General features: G+C 37.6%; 1 protein-coding gene across 10 annotated transcripts in view; it reads right to left on the minus strand.

Moving 5' to 3' along the window:
- CSNK1G3 (casein kinase 1 gamma 3) overlaps positions 1-14,730 on the minus strand; it is an 82,464-nt gene extending 67,734 nt beyond the window's left edge. For 9 of the 10 annotated variants that reach the window (XM_026865522.1, XM_026865515.1, XM_026865520.1 and 6 more), the window contains exons 1-2: positions 14,628-14,730; positions 2,869-3,285 (exon numbers count right to left, since the gene is read on the minus strand). In XM_026865522.1, the coding sequence (XP_026721323.1) occupies positions 2,869-3,046 (178 nt within the window). In that variant the 5' untranslated portion in view covers positions 3,047-3,285; positions 14,628-14,730. Of the gene's footprint in view, positions 1-2,868; positions 3,286-14,627 lie in introns of those variants that run through there. The other variant, XM_026865521.1, reaches the window with a different exon arrangement.
- Positions 14,731-16,406: the final 1,676 nt, after the last annotated feature.

Below are 16,406 nucleotides of genomic sequence, written 5' to 3' on the forward strand. Positions count from 1 at the left end.
GGGGGGGGGGGGAGGGAGGGAAGAGAGAGAAATGTACTAAAATCATATGTCTGTTAAAGGATCAACTTTACAAAAAAACCAGTTACCTGAAGGCTGTAAAATAGTAAGTACAGAATCAGTATGGGCAGCATGCCCTGATCTGACCACCAAAAGAATGGGTAACTCCAAAACCTGTGCAGGGCCTAGAGTGGATATTCAGGCATTTTAAATTGTTATTTCTTATAATCATTTGAGTTACATTTTTGACAAAACATGTACTTTGTTTCAAGTTGCTTCTGTGTCTTAACATACAATTATTCTCTAGAAGACATTAAAAGAAACTCTTGCAGGGGCCCTGCTTATTCAGTTAGATAAATCAGCTACTACAGTAGCTAACGTATCCAGTTACAGTTAAGTGACTGGATATTGGGTTCCAGTAGCCAAATGCAGTAGCAACAGGCTTATCATGAAGAAACACCAGAAGGGACATTATAACTTTTCATGTAGTGATTCAAGACAGTTGTCTATCTGAAGTATGGAAGACAGAAATACCACACTGCTGTTGCCGTACCTCTAAACACAGAACAGTTATTGTGTAATGCACCACATGGAGCAGCAGCAAGCTTTCACTTACTACCCCATCAGTTTATCTTAACTGTAACCCAGACGAGCCTTAAGAATAACAGCTCAATATCCAAAACAATTCAGTCCTTTGCAAATTAATGGTTGCACATGACAGATACTTCTTTGCTACATACAGCCAATCTACCACTTGACTCACAAGCCAATAGAGAAGTCTAGCCATTCCGTTTTCCTCAGGTGGAAGAACTACAATGGCTGATCTACTGATCTGTAACTGGATTTTTATCTCCTGAAGTGCAATTTCTCTGCTCTAACAACTTTATTGCTCCTATAAGTCTTTGAGATTTGGCCATAAGACACATGCTCAAAATGTATTCCAGTTTGCAGAAATTCATAAAACAAATTAAGTGCTTATATGCATCTTTAAGAAGGAAGGCCACTTGAAGTTACTTGCTACTGTAGTAAAGAAAATTCAAAAGTAACAAATTTAAATCAGAATTTGTAATACCAATCTTAACTCCTGTTTCAGTAATTTACGTTTACAACATCGTACCCCACAAATAACAATAAATAAGGATTTGAAATATCTACTATTTATGCAAAAAGAAGCAGATGCAAAAAACAGAAAGCCTGCACTTGTCCTGGTGGCTGTTGCAGGACAGCAACATGATTATCTTCCAATTTCTTTTACTTGTTTGTCCTATTTTATTTCAGTACTATCTGACTATGTCAACATATTAACTACTTTAATATTATATTTAGAATTATTTCACTCAGCATCTGTTGCAAACAAATGAGTTTCAGATCAGTATCAGATTATCAACTGTGTTGTGACCATTCCAATGTAACAGACCGGAAAATTTTATTTGCAATTGCCTTCAGTAGTAAATGTGACACTAATAATACTGGTTTGATTTGGTTCATGGACAGGTTTAAAAAAAAAAAAACCTATCATTCAAAGCCAGATTATAAAAGTTTAGGATAAATTGAATACAGAGTTACAGATTGACTTGTGAACCCCAGAGGCACAAATATAACACTGTAAAGGTCAAATTATATCAATCTTGTTTAATTATTAATAGAAGTATCAAGAATACCTGTGTTAACAAGGGACTCTTAAATTCAGCACCCTCAGTCAGAGCTCCAACAACATTACCTTTCATCCACCTACAGTACTAATATACTAAGCTTGTTTACATTTCAACTCAGACAGGACATAAGGCCCCTAGAAAGTACTATATTAAAAATATAACATGTTTATAACATGCATAAAATATATTTTATTCAAGTACTGTATTAAAAACATTGAAGGACAGTGTAGTGACTCTACCAGAAACAGAAGATCAACAGAAAACCAACACCTATACAGTCCCACCCTATTTTCAAACCCATCTTCCCTTAAACCATAAAGCAGTGCATTAACTCAAGCCTCCCAGAAATACTACAAAAAAGTCTTGTCATAAAGTGTCAAGCTATATTTGTTAACACATACAGAATGAACAGATCTAGAAAACCCTGGCTAATCATGCTGTCATCATGGAAATTTACGTCCCCAAAATTAAATATATACTCTTCCACATGAACACACTCGTCATTTAGTGTGTTTTTTAATAAGCGGTATTATTTCCAGCTCTGCTGCCCATTTTCTTAAAAATTCCACAGATCCTTCTCAGTCCATCCCTTCTTTACCACTTGATATTCAGCAATCTGTTCAGCAAGAAACTGACTGAATTGCCCATCTCCCAGATTCTCTCTGCAGATGGATTCTCACTGCCCCTGTCTCTTCACTGTTTAGCCTCACTACACTGCTGCTGATGGAAAGGAAACCTAGGAATCCAAGAGCATGCTGCTATTAAAAACACCATAGTGCCTGCTACAATCTCTAAGAGATCTCCAAGACACAGTACTATAAGCTGGACCTAAGGGAGAAAGATGTGTTTCACATATACTTAGCCCCCAAAGCATCTAAATAAACTGCTTCAGAAAGCCAGGAAAGGTAGCTAAATACAACCACCATGAATTAAATTCCAGCATCTTGGAAGAGACAACTAACTGAATTTAGGATAGCATGACACAGTTATAAAACATGTTTAGTTCCAGAAAGTCTCCTGCTACAGAGATGCTTAATATGGGATAGAGCTTGCACTGGCTGGGATCAAGCCACAAAAGACATGCAAGACAAATTTAAAACTATGTGAAGCCTGAAAGTAGTTTCAAGAGCTGTATGGTGTGTTCATGTAGACATTTTCATGCCTGGACTGCATACAAGAGCCTTGAATAATATAACTCAAAGAACAAGGATCTTACCTAACCGTAGTTCTCCAAAATTACCACATCCAATTTTTTTGCCAACTCTGAAGTTAGGGCCAACCATTAACACTCCAGAACTTGAAGAACCAGCTCCACGCAGATTATGGCCTGACCTTCCACTAGGCCGTGCCATTCTTTCATCTGGCTTGTCCTTGTCTTTCTTTTTATTATCCATGTCAAATTTACGGTACTCCACTTTGATTTCTTCCTCTCTTGAAAAATCAGTCTGAACAAACTCCAATTGGACAATGTGAGTATAAAAACATCACCAGTGAAGTGCCCAGCTGGTTACTGTCAGTAAGCAGTCAACAGCAGCATGTTCATCCCATTCGCAAAGCCTTGGTAGTATTTGTAGTAATAATGTATCTCCAGAATGCACAACACCAGCAATATTGACTAGTATTTACAGGAATTCTGTTAAAGAAAAACAAAGTTATTCAAGTAAGATACTTGTGCAAAATTACTTCTCTCCAACTACTCATACAATTAAGCTATAATTATATTACATCTGTTTTACAGATCCTCTATGAAAAGCACTCTAATATTAAAGCATCTGATCTAGAACATAATGGCAAGAGATATTGGTGTGACTCAGTGACCTAAAAAATCTCAAGGGTTAATGCAACAGATACTTTCAAAGAAATCCCCAATCTATAAAACTATTTCCTGAGTAGGTAAACACTTAAAATCGACATTTAGACACTGATTGAATCCTAGGTCAGCTCTGCAAAACAAAGTGTTTGTGGTATTTTTTTTCCCTCCCAAGTAGTATCTGTTGATTTGTGGAAATGCTCAAACTGCACAGTTATTGAACATATAAAAAGATACTCAAAGTTAAATTGACTCCATTATCTTTTCTGAAATATAATTTCTCAGATGCACAATTTAAAAACTCATGGCAATGACACTTCCATTCTTTCAGTAACTCCTACAGTCTGAAAACAAGATATACTTATTCTCCCCTCTCCCATTTCAGTGTTGTAAGTTGGCTTTCCCACTTCCCTTGTCCTATTTGCCATCATTGCCTAGACACCAATATCAACATGGATTTCAGCAAAAACTTGTTAGCTTACTACTGCAAGGAAGAATCCCAAGAAACCTTTAACTTCTATCTTGCCCATAAGAACAGTGAATATTGCTTTGTATTTGACAGCGGTTTAAAAACCTCAAACTCAACGATAGTTGGCTACTACGTAGGCAAAATACCTGTTCAAAATTATTTTGCTACATTTGTTTTAATGTTGGGAATACACTGCAGTAAAAGAAAACATCTTCTGAACAGGTAGTGTTTTATGTGTTTTGGCCTAATTTAAAGATAAATCATAGGAGCTTATTTTAAACACTTTGAACTAAAGACACTTTCATTTCTTAAACCCTATTCTCACAAAGCAAAATAACTGCTCGCATTATAGCTTATTAGAATATTAAAAAAACCACCAACAAACAAACAAACAAAGAGCCAGTGAAGAAGATACCTAAGAATATAAACAACCAGCCAAATACTACATCTACTGATTCATGGATATTCATAGCATGGTCATAACTAGAAGATATTTTGAAATCACTAATCAACAGCTCACTAACCTATCACCTGGACAATGAAACATGTGAAAATTTGTTTTTCAAAGAAACATGATCACCTTACTATGAAAAGGGGAATGGAATACTTATTCTGAGAACAATCAAAACACACAAATGTAGATTTCTGTCCAAGGAGACTTGCTTAACTGAGAAGGACTTCAGTAGTGAATAATGAATGCAGTGGTGTGGTATGGTATAAACAGAGTCATTTAAGAGAAAAAGACAAGCACATTTGTCTACAACAAACTTGCAGGTTCAAGCACTACCACTAGATACCCTAAAGTCACTTTACAAACCACGATCTCAGAGGAATAGACTTAATGGAAAGCAACAGGTAATTTTTCCTTACCCAATGTACTATGAAAGCTCAGGAAGAAATAAGAAAACTAGAAATGGAGTGTGTTGAGGTAGGACTTCAAGGGCATCATTTAGTATTTCAAACATCAATACATCTGATGCAGCATAATGCATGAGTATTTTACATACCTGTACTGGGTCTGGCTGAGCTGGAATTTGGTTTTTCCCTATAGCAGCCCTCATAGTGCTGTGTTTTATGCTGGGAGCTGGCAGGGTGTTGGTAGCACCCTGGTGTTGTGGCTACTGCTGAGCAGTGCTTACACAGCACCAAAGCTCTTTCCAACATTTCGCTCCACAGTGGGATGGGGTGGGCAAGATCTTGGGAGGAGACACAACCAGGACACTGACCCGAACTGACCAAAGGGATATTCCAGACCATATGACGTCTGCTCAGGATAAAGCTGGGAGAAAGGAGGAAGGGGGTGGGGTCACCCTTGGTTCTCCGAGGAACCGCTACGCATGTTGGAGCCCTGCTGCCTGGGAAAGCCCAACATCACCTCTTCACGGGAAGTAGAGAATAATTTTTTCTTTTTTTGCTTCCACAAGCAGACCTTTGCTTCACTTTGCTTAAATTAAAACTGCTTTTGTTTTACCCACAACAGTTGGTCCATCTTATTTTTTTTCCCCTCTTTCCCTGTTGAGAAAACAAGAGAAAGGGAAGGGAAGTGATAGAGCAACTTGGTGGGTACCTGGCATTTAGCCAAGGTCAAACCACCACAGTACCAAAGAAAAAAGACTTATGTTCCACATCTTACTGATTCTCCAGTGAGATATAGAAGTTAAACAATACCAGAATTTCTAGTGCTAATACACAGGCTTCATGGCAAACAGAAGTAATGCACCTAAGCACAGCATATTACTACCATCACCAAAGAGCGAAACAGTAAGTATAGACAGTTATTAACACTTTGGCAATGTTAGTAGCAGTGGAAGGCTGGACTGTCTGGCACTATTTTCCACATACCGAAACCTTCATAATACCACCAGCACTGAAAGATATACCTTGGAACAGTTAAAGGCTAGAAAGGTACTAGTAGTTCATACCAATGATATCAACTGATGGGCTCCACAACTGAGTACTAGGACTACAGAAGGGACAGGGTATGCAGGCAAACGTGAAGAAATCCAAATCTGATTTGAGAGGTAACAGAATTATTAGTTTACAAGTTTTCCATAGCTTATCGGTTGACATATATATAATATCTAATCACAAGTCAAAGAGTTTTAAAACTGTACACTTTAATGCATCACAATTTCATTTTAGAAGAAAACAGTTCTAGCTTTGTCATTTATTTCAGATTTCCCCATTTTTTTCTTTGTATTTAACTATCACCTGAGCACAGCGTGCAGCCTTGCTAACTGAGCAGTAAACTTAGCTATAATAGGCTGGGTTCTGAGGGTGCTGAGAAGTAACTCAGGATGCATCAGGACATGTAATAACAAGGAGGAAACATGAGAACAAAGGACACCAGAAATCCAGTAGCAGCACTACAGCAATGGTGATCTCTAAGAAAGCAGTTGTGAGCCAAAGAAAGTCCACCATCATTGGATTCCAGTCTCACAGTTTCAGCTCATGTAGCAATAAAACAGTACCAGAGAAACAAAGCTGGAACTCAGGGACAGATTATTCAGTATTTATGCAAAGCATGTTAGCGGCTCTGTGTGCAGGCTTGTCTAGATGAAGCCTAATAGTTAACAATACACTGAAGCTTTGCCAGTAAGAAATTAATTTGCACAACACTTTTTTTAACCCACCTATAACCATAGAAGATCTTTCATTTCGAAAGTCCAAATCATAACCAAGCCCACGACCATTATAGTATTAAGTTACCAGAGATGCAAACTTCCAATACATTTGGAATCTTCATTTTAAAAACATCCTATCGGCACACCCAAATATCTTCTTCCACAATTTAACAGTCTAATAATTTAGATAACAGTTTGAGGCACTAAAGGCAACAGACTTTCTGAAGTCAGTTTATACTAATACTAGTCTTCAAGAGAACTCTTTCCTTATTAATCAACACATGCACAACCTCAGACATTGAAAATGTCTTATTACATGACACTGCACACTTAAATATCAAATCAGATGCTCTTTTAAGCAATATATAAATTCATACATTAATTGAAACAGCCAATCTGGAATAGAATCCCAAAGAAACTATTGACAGTATTTTTTAATTCCAGTCTTGCTCTGAAACTGAAGCTACAACAGTTAAGTTTTAACTAGTTTCAAAACCTAAACTAATTATAGTGATATATTTTTGCTTTTTTGGTTTTTATTATGTGCCCACCCAGCCACTCTGTCAGCCCTCCTTCTCAAGAGGTCTGTGGGAATAAAGTAAGATGCAAAAACTCATGGGTGAAGATTAAGACAGGGAGATCACTCAATATCTTTTCTTTACCATAATGCTCACATTCTAGAGGAAAAACAATAAAAATCAAAGACATATATACACACATACAGCTTTTTCAAGTACTTGGGCATGCAAAAACATCTGATACAGAATGCAAGTATATTATCAGTTATGAAAATTGAATTAATTTTCCTAAACCATTAAAGGAAGATCCAGCAGATTTTTTCCAAAGACTTAACATAATTTGTAAGGCTCAGAAGTTAATATTCAAAAGTGTACATCATCTTAAGGGAAAAAAATAGCACATATAGTGTAAGCATTCTAAATTACTTGCATAATCCTTTTCTTGCTATGTGCTAGTTATATGGGCTATATTCTCCCCATGTGCAATCCACCTGAAAAATGTGCCATCCCTGTCCTCATTTCACAGCTTGATTTTCTGTTTAATTTTCATTTTTCATCTCTGTCTACATAAATGAGCACACTTGACCCATAAGCTTAACCCAGACATCAGGGAATATTATTAACATTTAAAGAAGGGTCCTTGCTCAAGAAATATACAATTAAATATCATTATAATAGCAAACACACCACCAAAGCCAAGTTCACAAAGCAATGTCATTGGGAGTGAAAAGAGTATTTATGCTGAAGTATGAAGAGCATGAGAAGGCAAAGGAAACTGAAAAAACTCAAAATTATATTACATAGCAGGAAAATGAATTAGATATTAGATCTACAATCCATATAGATTGAGGCTAAAACATGAAAGAAGACTGGAAGACCTGTAAGGAACCAGTCAGAGGAACTGAGATGTGCAAAACTAAAAATCAGCTAATAGAGGTTTTATTTATTTGATGGTATTTAATAGACATTCCCAAACACTTTGAACAGTCTGTCTAAAAAGCAAGGAGAAAAGTGGTGCAGATAAGCAAGAGTGAAGACAGATAGATATATGTTACAGTTGACTGACAGCAGTCATACCCCTAACACCTGCAGAAGAGTAAATGATATCTCAAGCTCAGAAACCTACACTAAAATCGATGGCAAAAATCAGCCAGGCTACTGATCTGTGTCAACACATCTCTTAAACACAGAGCACACAGTCAAATTAAGCAAATAAATACAAACTTAGGCACAAGAGTATAGTAACACCATCCAGAAAAAAAATTCCAGTTTGCAGTGAAGACATGTGAAGACAATAGCATTTGTTGGGTCCATATATTACTAGCTATTTCTGCCAGCACTGGCTTTATTTATCACATTTAATGTAAAAAGTCAAAGACAAAAACTTATTTATATTTTCTCACTGACTTAGAAGAAAAGTTTGGCCCTAAACCACAAATCACACTTCAACATATAGACTTTGAACACAAAACTCCACCAACTTCACTTTAGGATTCCATGCACTTGAAAGCATTTACTTGGTCAAATTTTTTACACATGCATCCTTCTTTCAGGATTATATCATTTTATAGTAACAGTTGAAAACCAGTTTTCAAAAAGTAATGGTATTAACATATGAATAATTAAAAACATCTAATATTGACCGTATTAAAGCTTACTTGCTAAAGAGCAGAGAGAGAAGGTAACTGATGGTTAAACAGCATTCCAGTGACCTGGTTTTTCACTTTTCCAACACCACACACACATTTAAATGGGCTATATCGTCCACAGCTGACGGAAAGCTAATGTTGAGTTAATACTGCATAATGGATGCTTCAATTTCCTACATCAAGCACTGTACCATCAGGACTTAACAGTTACAACAGAACAACTGAAAAGTATAGATTAGCTTAAAAACAGACTAAAGAAACTGAAGTTGAACATATCTAAGCTAGAAAACAAAGCAAGGAAAGCATTACATTTCATCTAGCACCATCATATCTAGCACTCCAGTGCTATGTGGAAAAAAAATCTTCTACGAGTCCTGAAGTCACTAATTCAATTTTGAGATTATAATTTGGATAGGATAAAGTACACAGTGGGCTCTATCATTCTGCAGTGATCATAAAGAATCAATAGAACTATCAAAATGAAAAGTCTATTTAATTCACTGAGACCAATTCCTCCTCACCCTTATCTTTAAACACATGGCCATACTCAACTGTAGGAACTTAGAGGGTAGCCAAATTTTCAACTTGCAACTGCAGTCACATCAGTCATTAACTACTGTGCTTCACTCCCAAAACACAAGTCTAGAAAATAAGTCATCACATACTCATGCCTGACAGATTATTTGGTCCCATAAGAGACATCTATTATGAGTACTATTGAACATCATTTCTTTTTATGAGGCCAGACCTGCAGAGTCATGTACTTAAGCTTCACAAGCTACACAGAACTACTGAGAAAATGTTTTACTACCTCTGCCTTTCTTCATTCAGACCTTAACAAAATGAATTTGCCTTCCTGAATTACTCAGGGTTCCCCCCCCCCCCCCCCCCCCCCCAGCTCAAAGCACGGTCTTCAATAGATGACCAGTATGTATACATGCACAAGGATCTGAGAGGTAGGAAATATTCCTTTATGCCCCAACCCAGACCACAGAACTGATCACCCAATCACTGCTGAACTCATGTGTTTCCTCCTTTTCCTGGGTAGAAGCAAAGAAAACACAAAAATTAAGCTGGAAATTTACTTTGTGTTATATTCCAGTGCCTGGGAGCACAGCATTCTCCCACCAACATGACAGAGCAGGTTCCAGAAAAGTTTTAGGCTGCATGAATGGAACAGACTTAAACACAGTCAGGACATAATTTCTGTAGAATTTCTTCCCAACTGTCAGCTCTGTTGGACTGTTATAAATGGTATTTCCAAAAGCCTTAGACCTCAGCAAAACATGTCTAAGTAACAGTGAAGAGATTGAAAAACCACTCCACAAAAACTCTAGTACACACTTTACTTCAACAGCACCAGAACTTATCAGCAAGTTGGTTAGTTGGGTGAGAGTTTTTCTTTGTTTTGGGGTGCCCCCTCATATTGGAGGTCTTTCCCCCGTGTTGATTTTCCAAATCAGTCAAGAGGTTTAATCAAAACTATTCCTATTTCTCTTTGATGCAGGAACTAGTATGAAATACTTCGGACATAATTTGACAACTTTTTTGCCAGTAAAAATACACAACATTAAAACAGATGTTAACCATAGATGCCAACTCTACACATAAGGAAAGAGATACAGTACAGGAAAACATCTTCAGAGTAACTTTTGCAGCTATGACTCTGTCAAGGTTTTCTGACAGTAACAAACTACCTGGCAATCAAATCATTCTGCTGTTTTAAAAGTCTCCAGAAATTAGATACGTTCTACAGCAATGAATTCCAAGTACTTTACGATAGTAAAGATACACTTGCAACTCTCCTCTCACATGCACAGCTTTCACTGCAACATCTACCTAAAATGTCTTTATTAAAATGCAACTACAGCATTACATTCTCAAATAGGCTTCTATAAAGTTTCATTCTTGCTTTAGAAGTTTAATAGGTAATAAAATGTTATAGGTAAAGCAGCCTCAGATACCACAGCAATGAGAATCATGCTTGCCACCTTTGTATTAAAGATGCACAGTAACATGAACCTAAGAAAAAAAACCCCTACAGTTAAGATCTTAAATTATCATTAGTCATCTAATAAAACACATAAACCAATGACTTCCCATGAAACTGTGGAGACAACAAGTCTCCTGAAGTTGTACACAAAACTAAACAATACTGAATATGAAATCATTTTCTGTAAATGACAAGTTATGAGAACAAAATCTGTATGCTAGTAACATCAGTTCTGCCAGGGTCTGATGACAATTAACTAGGTACACCAATTTTAGTTTAAAACAAAACTCTCATGCACTAAAATGAGAAAATGTCAGTATCTTGATACAGGCATTGTGTAGTAAACTCTCAATTTACTACTCAGGGAGACTCAAACAGATTCAGATTAAGCAAACTGATCCTCAAAAGCAACAATGTTAGCTAAACTCAGCTCTCTACAGATTAGTGTTCAACACCCACACAGCCTAATTACAGTGAATTCAGCTTGTTGACTACCTTACATGTTTCCACAGTACTCCCAAGCTCCTCTTGAGCTCTCTTTTTTTGCAAAACCCCTAGTTTCTTCCTACAATAAAACTCTTACATTCTCATCTCACTCAGCAAAGAAGAGTGATATACTGTTGCTTATACAAGTTGCAAGCTGAACAGATCTCAAGCTATTGCCACACAACAGAAAACATCCTTCCCTCACTGTGGACAGCTAACAAATACCTACTATACCTAAACTGTTTTTCATAAAGCTTATAGAAACGTATCTTCAGAGACATGAAAAATCTAAGCTTGGTTAAAACTGCCCAACATGTTCCGCATTTGTATAGGCAGTAGATGAAAGCACTGCAGATCAAAACTACGTTATTTCCTTAAAAAAAGACTTTATGTCAGAAGAAAATTCCAAGTACAATCAACAGATTTAACTCAGAGCTCAAAGTCAGAAAATTAAAAACGAACATTAAAAGAACATTTCTGGAAGGCTAAGATATTCACCCGTCAGTCTGGCAAAAGCTTCAGAGTAAGTAGAGACATTCTGTCTTCCTGTTACCAGTAAAATTCTTCTCTGCCTGTTTAATGTTAACTGTAAATTCAAGTTTCATCATTTGTTATCTCTCCACATTTAGAGATGCCTCAGCCCCTAGCAGCAAACGTTAAACAGACATAAAAACTGAGCAACCTGCTCCTGGAATATTGTATGAAATGAATGAGCAGCAAATGTTTGGCGCAATCTTCAATAAAAAGAGAAAGAAACATATTTATACTGTACGTTGTTGGGTTTTTTTTTTCAGAAGCCAGTGTTTGTAAAGCACAAGTTACAAATACTAATGGTCAAGGTTAAAGTGAAACATGTCTCACATGACCCTTACAGCAATCATGTCCCTGACTACAACTTCTACAATATTATTTATTACATTTTCCCAAGATTACTGCAGAATTTAAGATATCTGTATTTATATGGACATTATCTACATATAATCTGACATCAACAATAATAATAAAATTTTAAGTTAATTATGTACTTCATTTTAAGCTAGTGGAAATCCTCTAAAACAAGTGTGAGTATCTTTCTAAAACTGCTCTGTATCATTAAAAACTTGGAAACATGAAAAGTCTTTCATATCTTCACATACAGAAATGCAAGTTGCTCCATTTAAATCTAGACATAAATTTGGATATAAATATGGACGGGCACAGACTTCGCTGGGTAAAAAACTGGCTGGATGGTTGGGCCCAAAGAGTTGTGGTGAATGGAGTTAAATCCAGTTGGCGGCCGGTCACGAGTGGTGTCCCCCAGGGCTCCGTTTTGGGGCCACTCCTGTTTAACATCTTTATTGATGATCTAGACCAGGGGATCGAGTGCACCCTCAGTCAGTTTGCAGATGACCCCAAGTTGGGTGGGAGTGTTGACCTGCTCGCGGGTAGGGAGGCTCTGCAGAGAGACCTGGACAGGCTGGAGCCATGGGCTGAGGCTAACTGCAGGAGTTTCCATAAGGCCAAATGCCGGGGGCTGCCCTTGGGCCACAACAACCCCCAGCAGCGCTACAGGCTTGGGGAGGAGTGGCTGGAGAGCTGCCAGTCAGAGAGGGACCTGGGGGTGTTGACTGACAGCCGGCTGAACAGGAGCCAGCAGTGTGCCCAGGGGGCCAAGAAGGCCAATGGCATCCTGGCTTGTGTCAGCAATAGCGTGGCCAGCAGGGACAGGGAAGGGATCTGACCCCTGTACTCGGCACTGCTGAGGCCACACCTCGATGGCTGTGTTCAGTTTTGGGTCCCTCACTCCAAAAATGACATTGAATGACTCGAGCATGTCCAGAGAAGGGCAATGAAGCTGGTGCAGGGTCTGGAGCACAGGTTGCACGAGGAGCGGCTGAAGGAACTGGGGGTGTTTAGTCTGGAGAAAAGGAGGCTGAGGGGAGACCTCATCGCCCTCTACAGCTGAATTGCTGGGGATGAGTCTCTTTAAGGAAGTAACAAGCAGTAGGACAAGAGGTGATTGCCTCAAGTTGCACCAGGGAAGGTTTAGACTAGATATTAGGAAGTATTTCTTTCCAAAACAGGTTTTTAGGCTTTGGACTGGGCTACCCAGGGCAGTGGTGGAGTCCCCATCCCTGGAGGAGTTTAAGAGTCGGGCTGACATAGCGCTGAGGGATATGGTGTATTTGGGAACTGTCAGTGTTAGGTTAATGGTTGGACTAGATGATCTTCAAGGTCTTTTCCAACCTAGATGATTCTGTAATTCAGCAAAACGTTCAGAGCCTTAAACACAGAAAGGTTCTAGGTTGCAAAGGTATGTCCTACCCTGGACTAAACCACAAATTTCAGCATCACAAAAGTAATCTGCCAAAAAACCTATGCACCCTTCTGAAGAAATGAACATTTACCAGGTAATTAACACCTCAAGCCAAAAGACAAACTGAACCAAAAAGAACAGTTTTAAAGCTACAATACAATCTAACCCTGAAATTTAATTTTAAAAAATGCAACTAGACAATATAATGGGTCAGCATGGCAGCTCTCTTCTCCTGCTCCATCTGGCCACAGGTACCTGCTCCTCCTTTTCCTTACTTTAGGCCAGCCTCAGCACTCAAACAGCTCTATAAAACCATCAGACTCACTAACCTCGTAGAAAATTCACAGTTAACAGGAACTAGCTACTGAACAGAAGCCGAATCAACTAGGTGGATAATAAAAAGGACAGATACAGAGTAAGTGTAGAGGTACAAAACTACACAGCCAGGAATGGGGCAGGGGAAGAAACACCTGGCAGTAGAGAGGACGACCTTCCCAACAGCCTGCAACATGATTTAAGTGACCACTGTTTTGTGGTAGGTTTAGTGCATCTCTCAAGACAGCCCACTTGTTCTCCGCAACCTCCATAAGTTAACTGCCATCACCATTAACTATGCTTCTGTTGGAAGCTGTTACATCTACTTTCTGTTATTGTACAGTGTCTACTGAATAGAGCATGGCAGCTCAGGAATTACTCAAAAAACAGATTACAGGAAAGTGTAACAAACCACAATTTAAACTGGAATCTAGGCCCTGATTGTCATAAAACTTGTCTGCATTTCTGCACCATTCAAGAGGACATTATCCTCCTTTGTTACAGTCCATATTCTGTCTTAATCAAAAATAACATAACTTAAACATGTGGTTGATGAAGAGTATAAACTCCTACATGGGTAATTACAACCATGCAATCTTGAAAAAAATCCTTCCTAGGAAAATGACATTAAATTATTAACACATTTTAGTTAAGTAAATCAGTTATTAAAAAAGCTTTCCTATGTTAGAAGTTAAACAGGCTTACTAGTAAGTTTAGAGAGATCAAACAACAGGAAAACACTGCTGTAATTACTTTAGTGATGTTCTACACAGCCACATTAAGTAAAAAACCCACCTGAAATACTCAAATCTTACCTGTGTGTCTGTCATGGACTGCTGTGACGTACAGTTATCTGAGTTAACTTTTTTCAAAGACAGTTCTGACTGATCAGTATGTCTCCTCCCATTCTGAACTCCACTGCGCAAGGAAGCAATAGGATACTAGACACCCAAATAGCTTTAAACAAGCAAAAGTGGATATTATCTATTTTGCATTATAAAGCTTTCCTAAAATGCATGCTGAGCTTTTACACCTAGATATACTAAAAAATCAGAGAAAGAAGAGTGGATGAGGGTAACTACAGTGAAATATGTTCAAACCAAAATGTTAATTAAACATGCAATAGTATGCATAAAGAATGCACTAGTAAACACATTTGTAATATTCTCAAAACATTGCATATTTAATATTTACAAATATTCTCTGTACCTTTTCTTAAAAAGAAACCTTCTACTCATTCATTTAAGGTAATGAACATATTTATTGAACACTAGAACTAAATATAACAAGTGAGCTAAATGTGATCAAAATGAATTCATCTATATTTTTTGAACATAGCTGTGTACTTTACTACTTCAGTTTTAGAACTTCCTTTGAAATTACTGCTTTCAGAAAGCTGTCCAAGTAGCCAAAACCCAAATCAATTCTACAGCATGGACTGGTGTGTAATGTCTCTTCTACATTCTCCCTAAGCTAAAGAGGAGACATTAAATTATAAGTGGCTTACCTAAGATCACATGGAGAGACAGATGTTCTAGTCACTCTCTTTATCTGTGATCATCAGCCCAGCTTTTAACCACTTTCTTACTAGTCTGCTTTTACTTACACAACTAATTATCTTAAACACATTTTTCTTCACTAAACTGTTTCAGCTGTGGCCCACAATCTCCTAGAGCCCCAGTGACAATGTCTAGGAGGCTACTCAGAAAATCAAGCTCAGCAGCAGGCTTGATGTCAGCAGGCTTGATGTCACTGCATTGGTTCTGCATCAGCACTGAAGAAGCAATGAAATAATCTGCACAGAAAAAAAAGAAAAATAAAAAAAATCTCAAATTAAGGATTGCCAGAAAGTATACAACAATTAGATAAAAATTACTTTTTTTTATCTTTTAATACATCAAGGAAAGCAATTATACAGAAGTCTCAAAACACTTTTTGAAAGAATGTTAAAGGCCCAGAAGCAAAACCAACAATGTTATAATTCTTATCCTTTTGCCTACTCCTCCAATGCACTTTTAGTTGCTCCTTGGAAATATATCATCCCATTTTAATTACTAAACAACCTCCAGATATCATAATCAGTTTAAGAAGATCTAAACAGAGTTTGCTGCTGAAAAGCACTTGTCCCACTCTTTCTCTAAACACTGGGTCAGCCTCTTTTGTTAATACAGCTATGGGTGTGCTAGGCAGGACTCACTGAAAATTCCTTCAATTAGTTTTCAACTTAGTCAGTGACCTTAAACTGTGAAGAAGTACCCCCCAAACTCCTTTACAACTTCGTTCTGCCTGTGTTTTCTGTGTACCTTTGAATTACTACTTTGTTGTATGCCATTCCAAAACAATCAGTTCAAAGTGAAAACCTAAAGAACAAGAAGCAGCTGTATGCTTTGTTTACATCAGAGTGAAAAAAAAAATATTAGCTGGTATGATTTAAGAAAAGCTAGACAGAGATAGTGAATACAACCGATCTTTAGAAATTGGGTTTTGTAATTACAAGATACTAGAGAAAATTTATTAATCATGCCACTTTCCCTATTCCTCACACTTAATCTATTGTCTCAAATTCATAACTACAACACCAGTAGACTTCCCAA

This window comes from Athene cunicularia, assembly GCF_003259725.1.
Source record: "Athene cunicularia isolate RWA chromosome Z unlocalized genomic scaffold, athCun1 chrZ_part1, whole genome shotgun sequence".
NCBI lineage: Eukaryota > Metazoa > Chordata > Aves > Strigiformes > Strigidae > Athene > Athene cunicularia.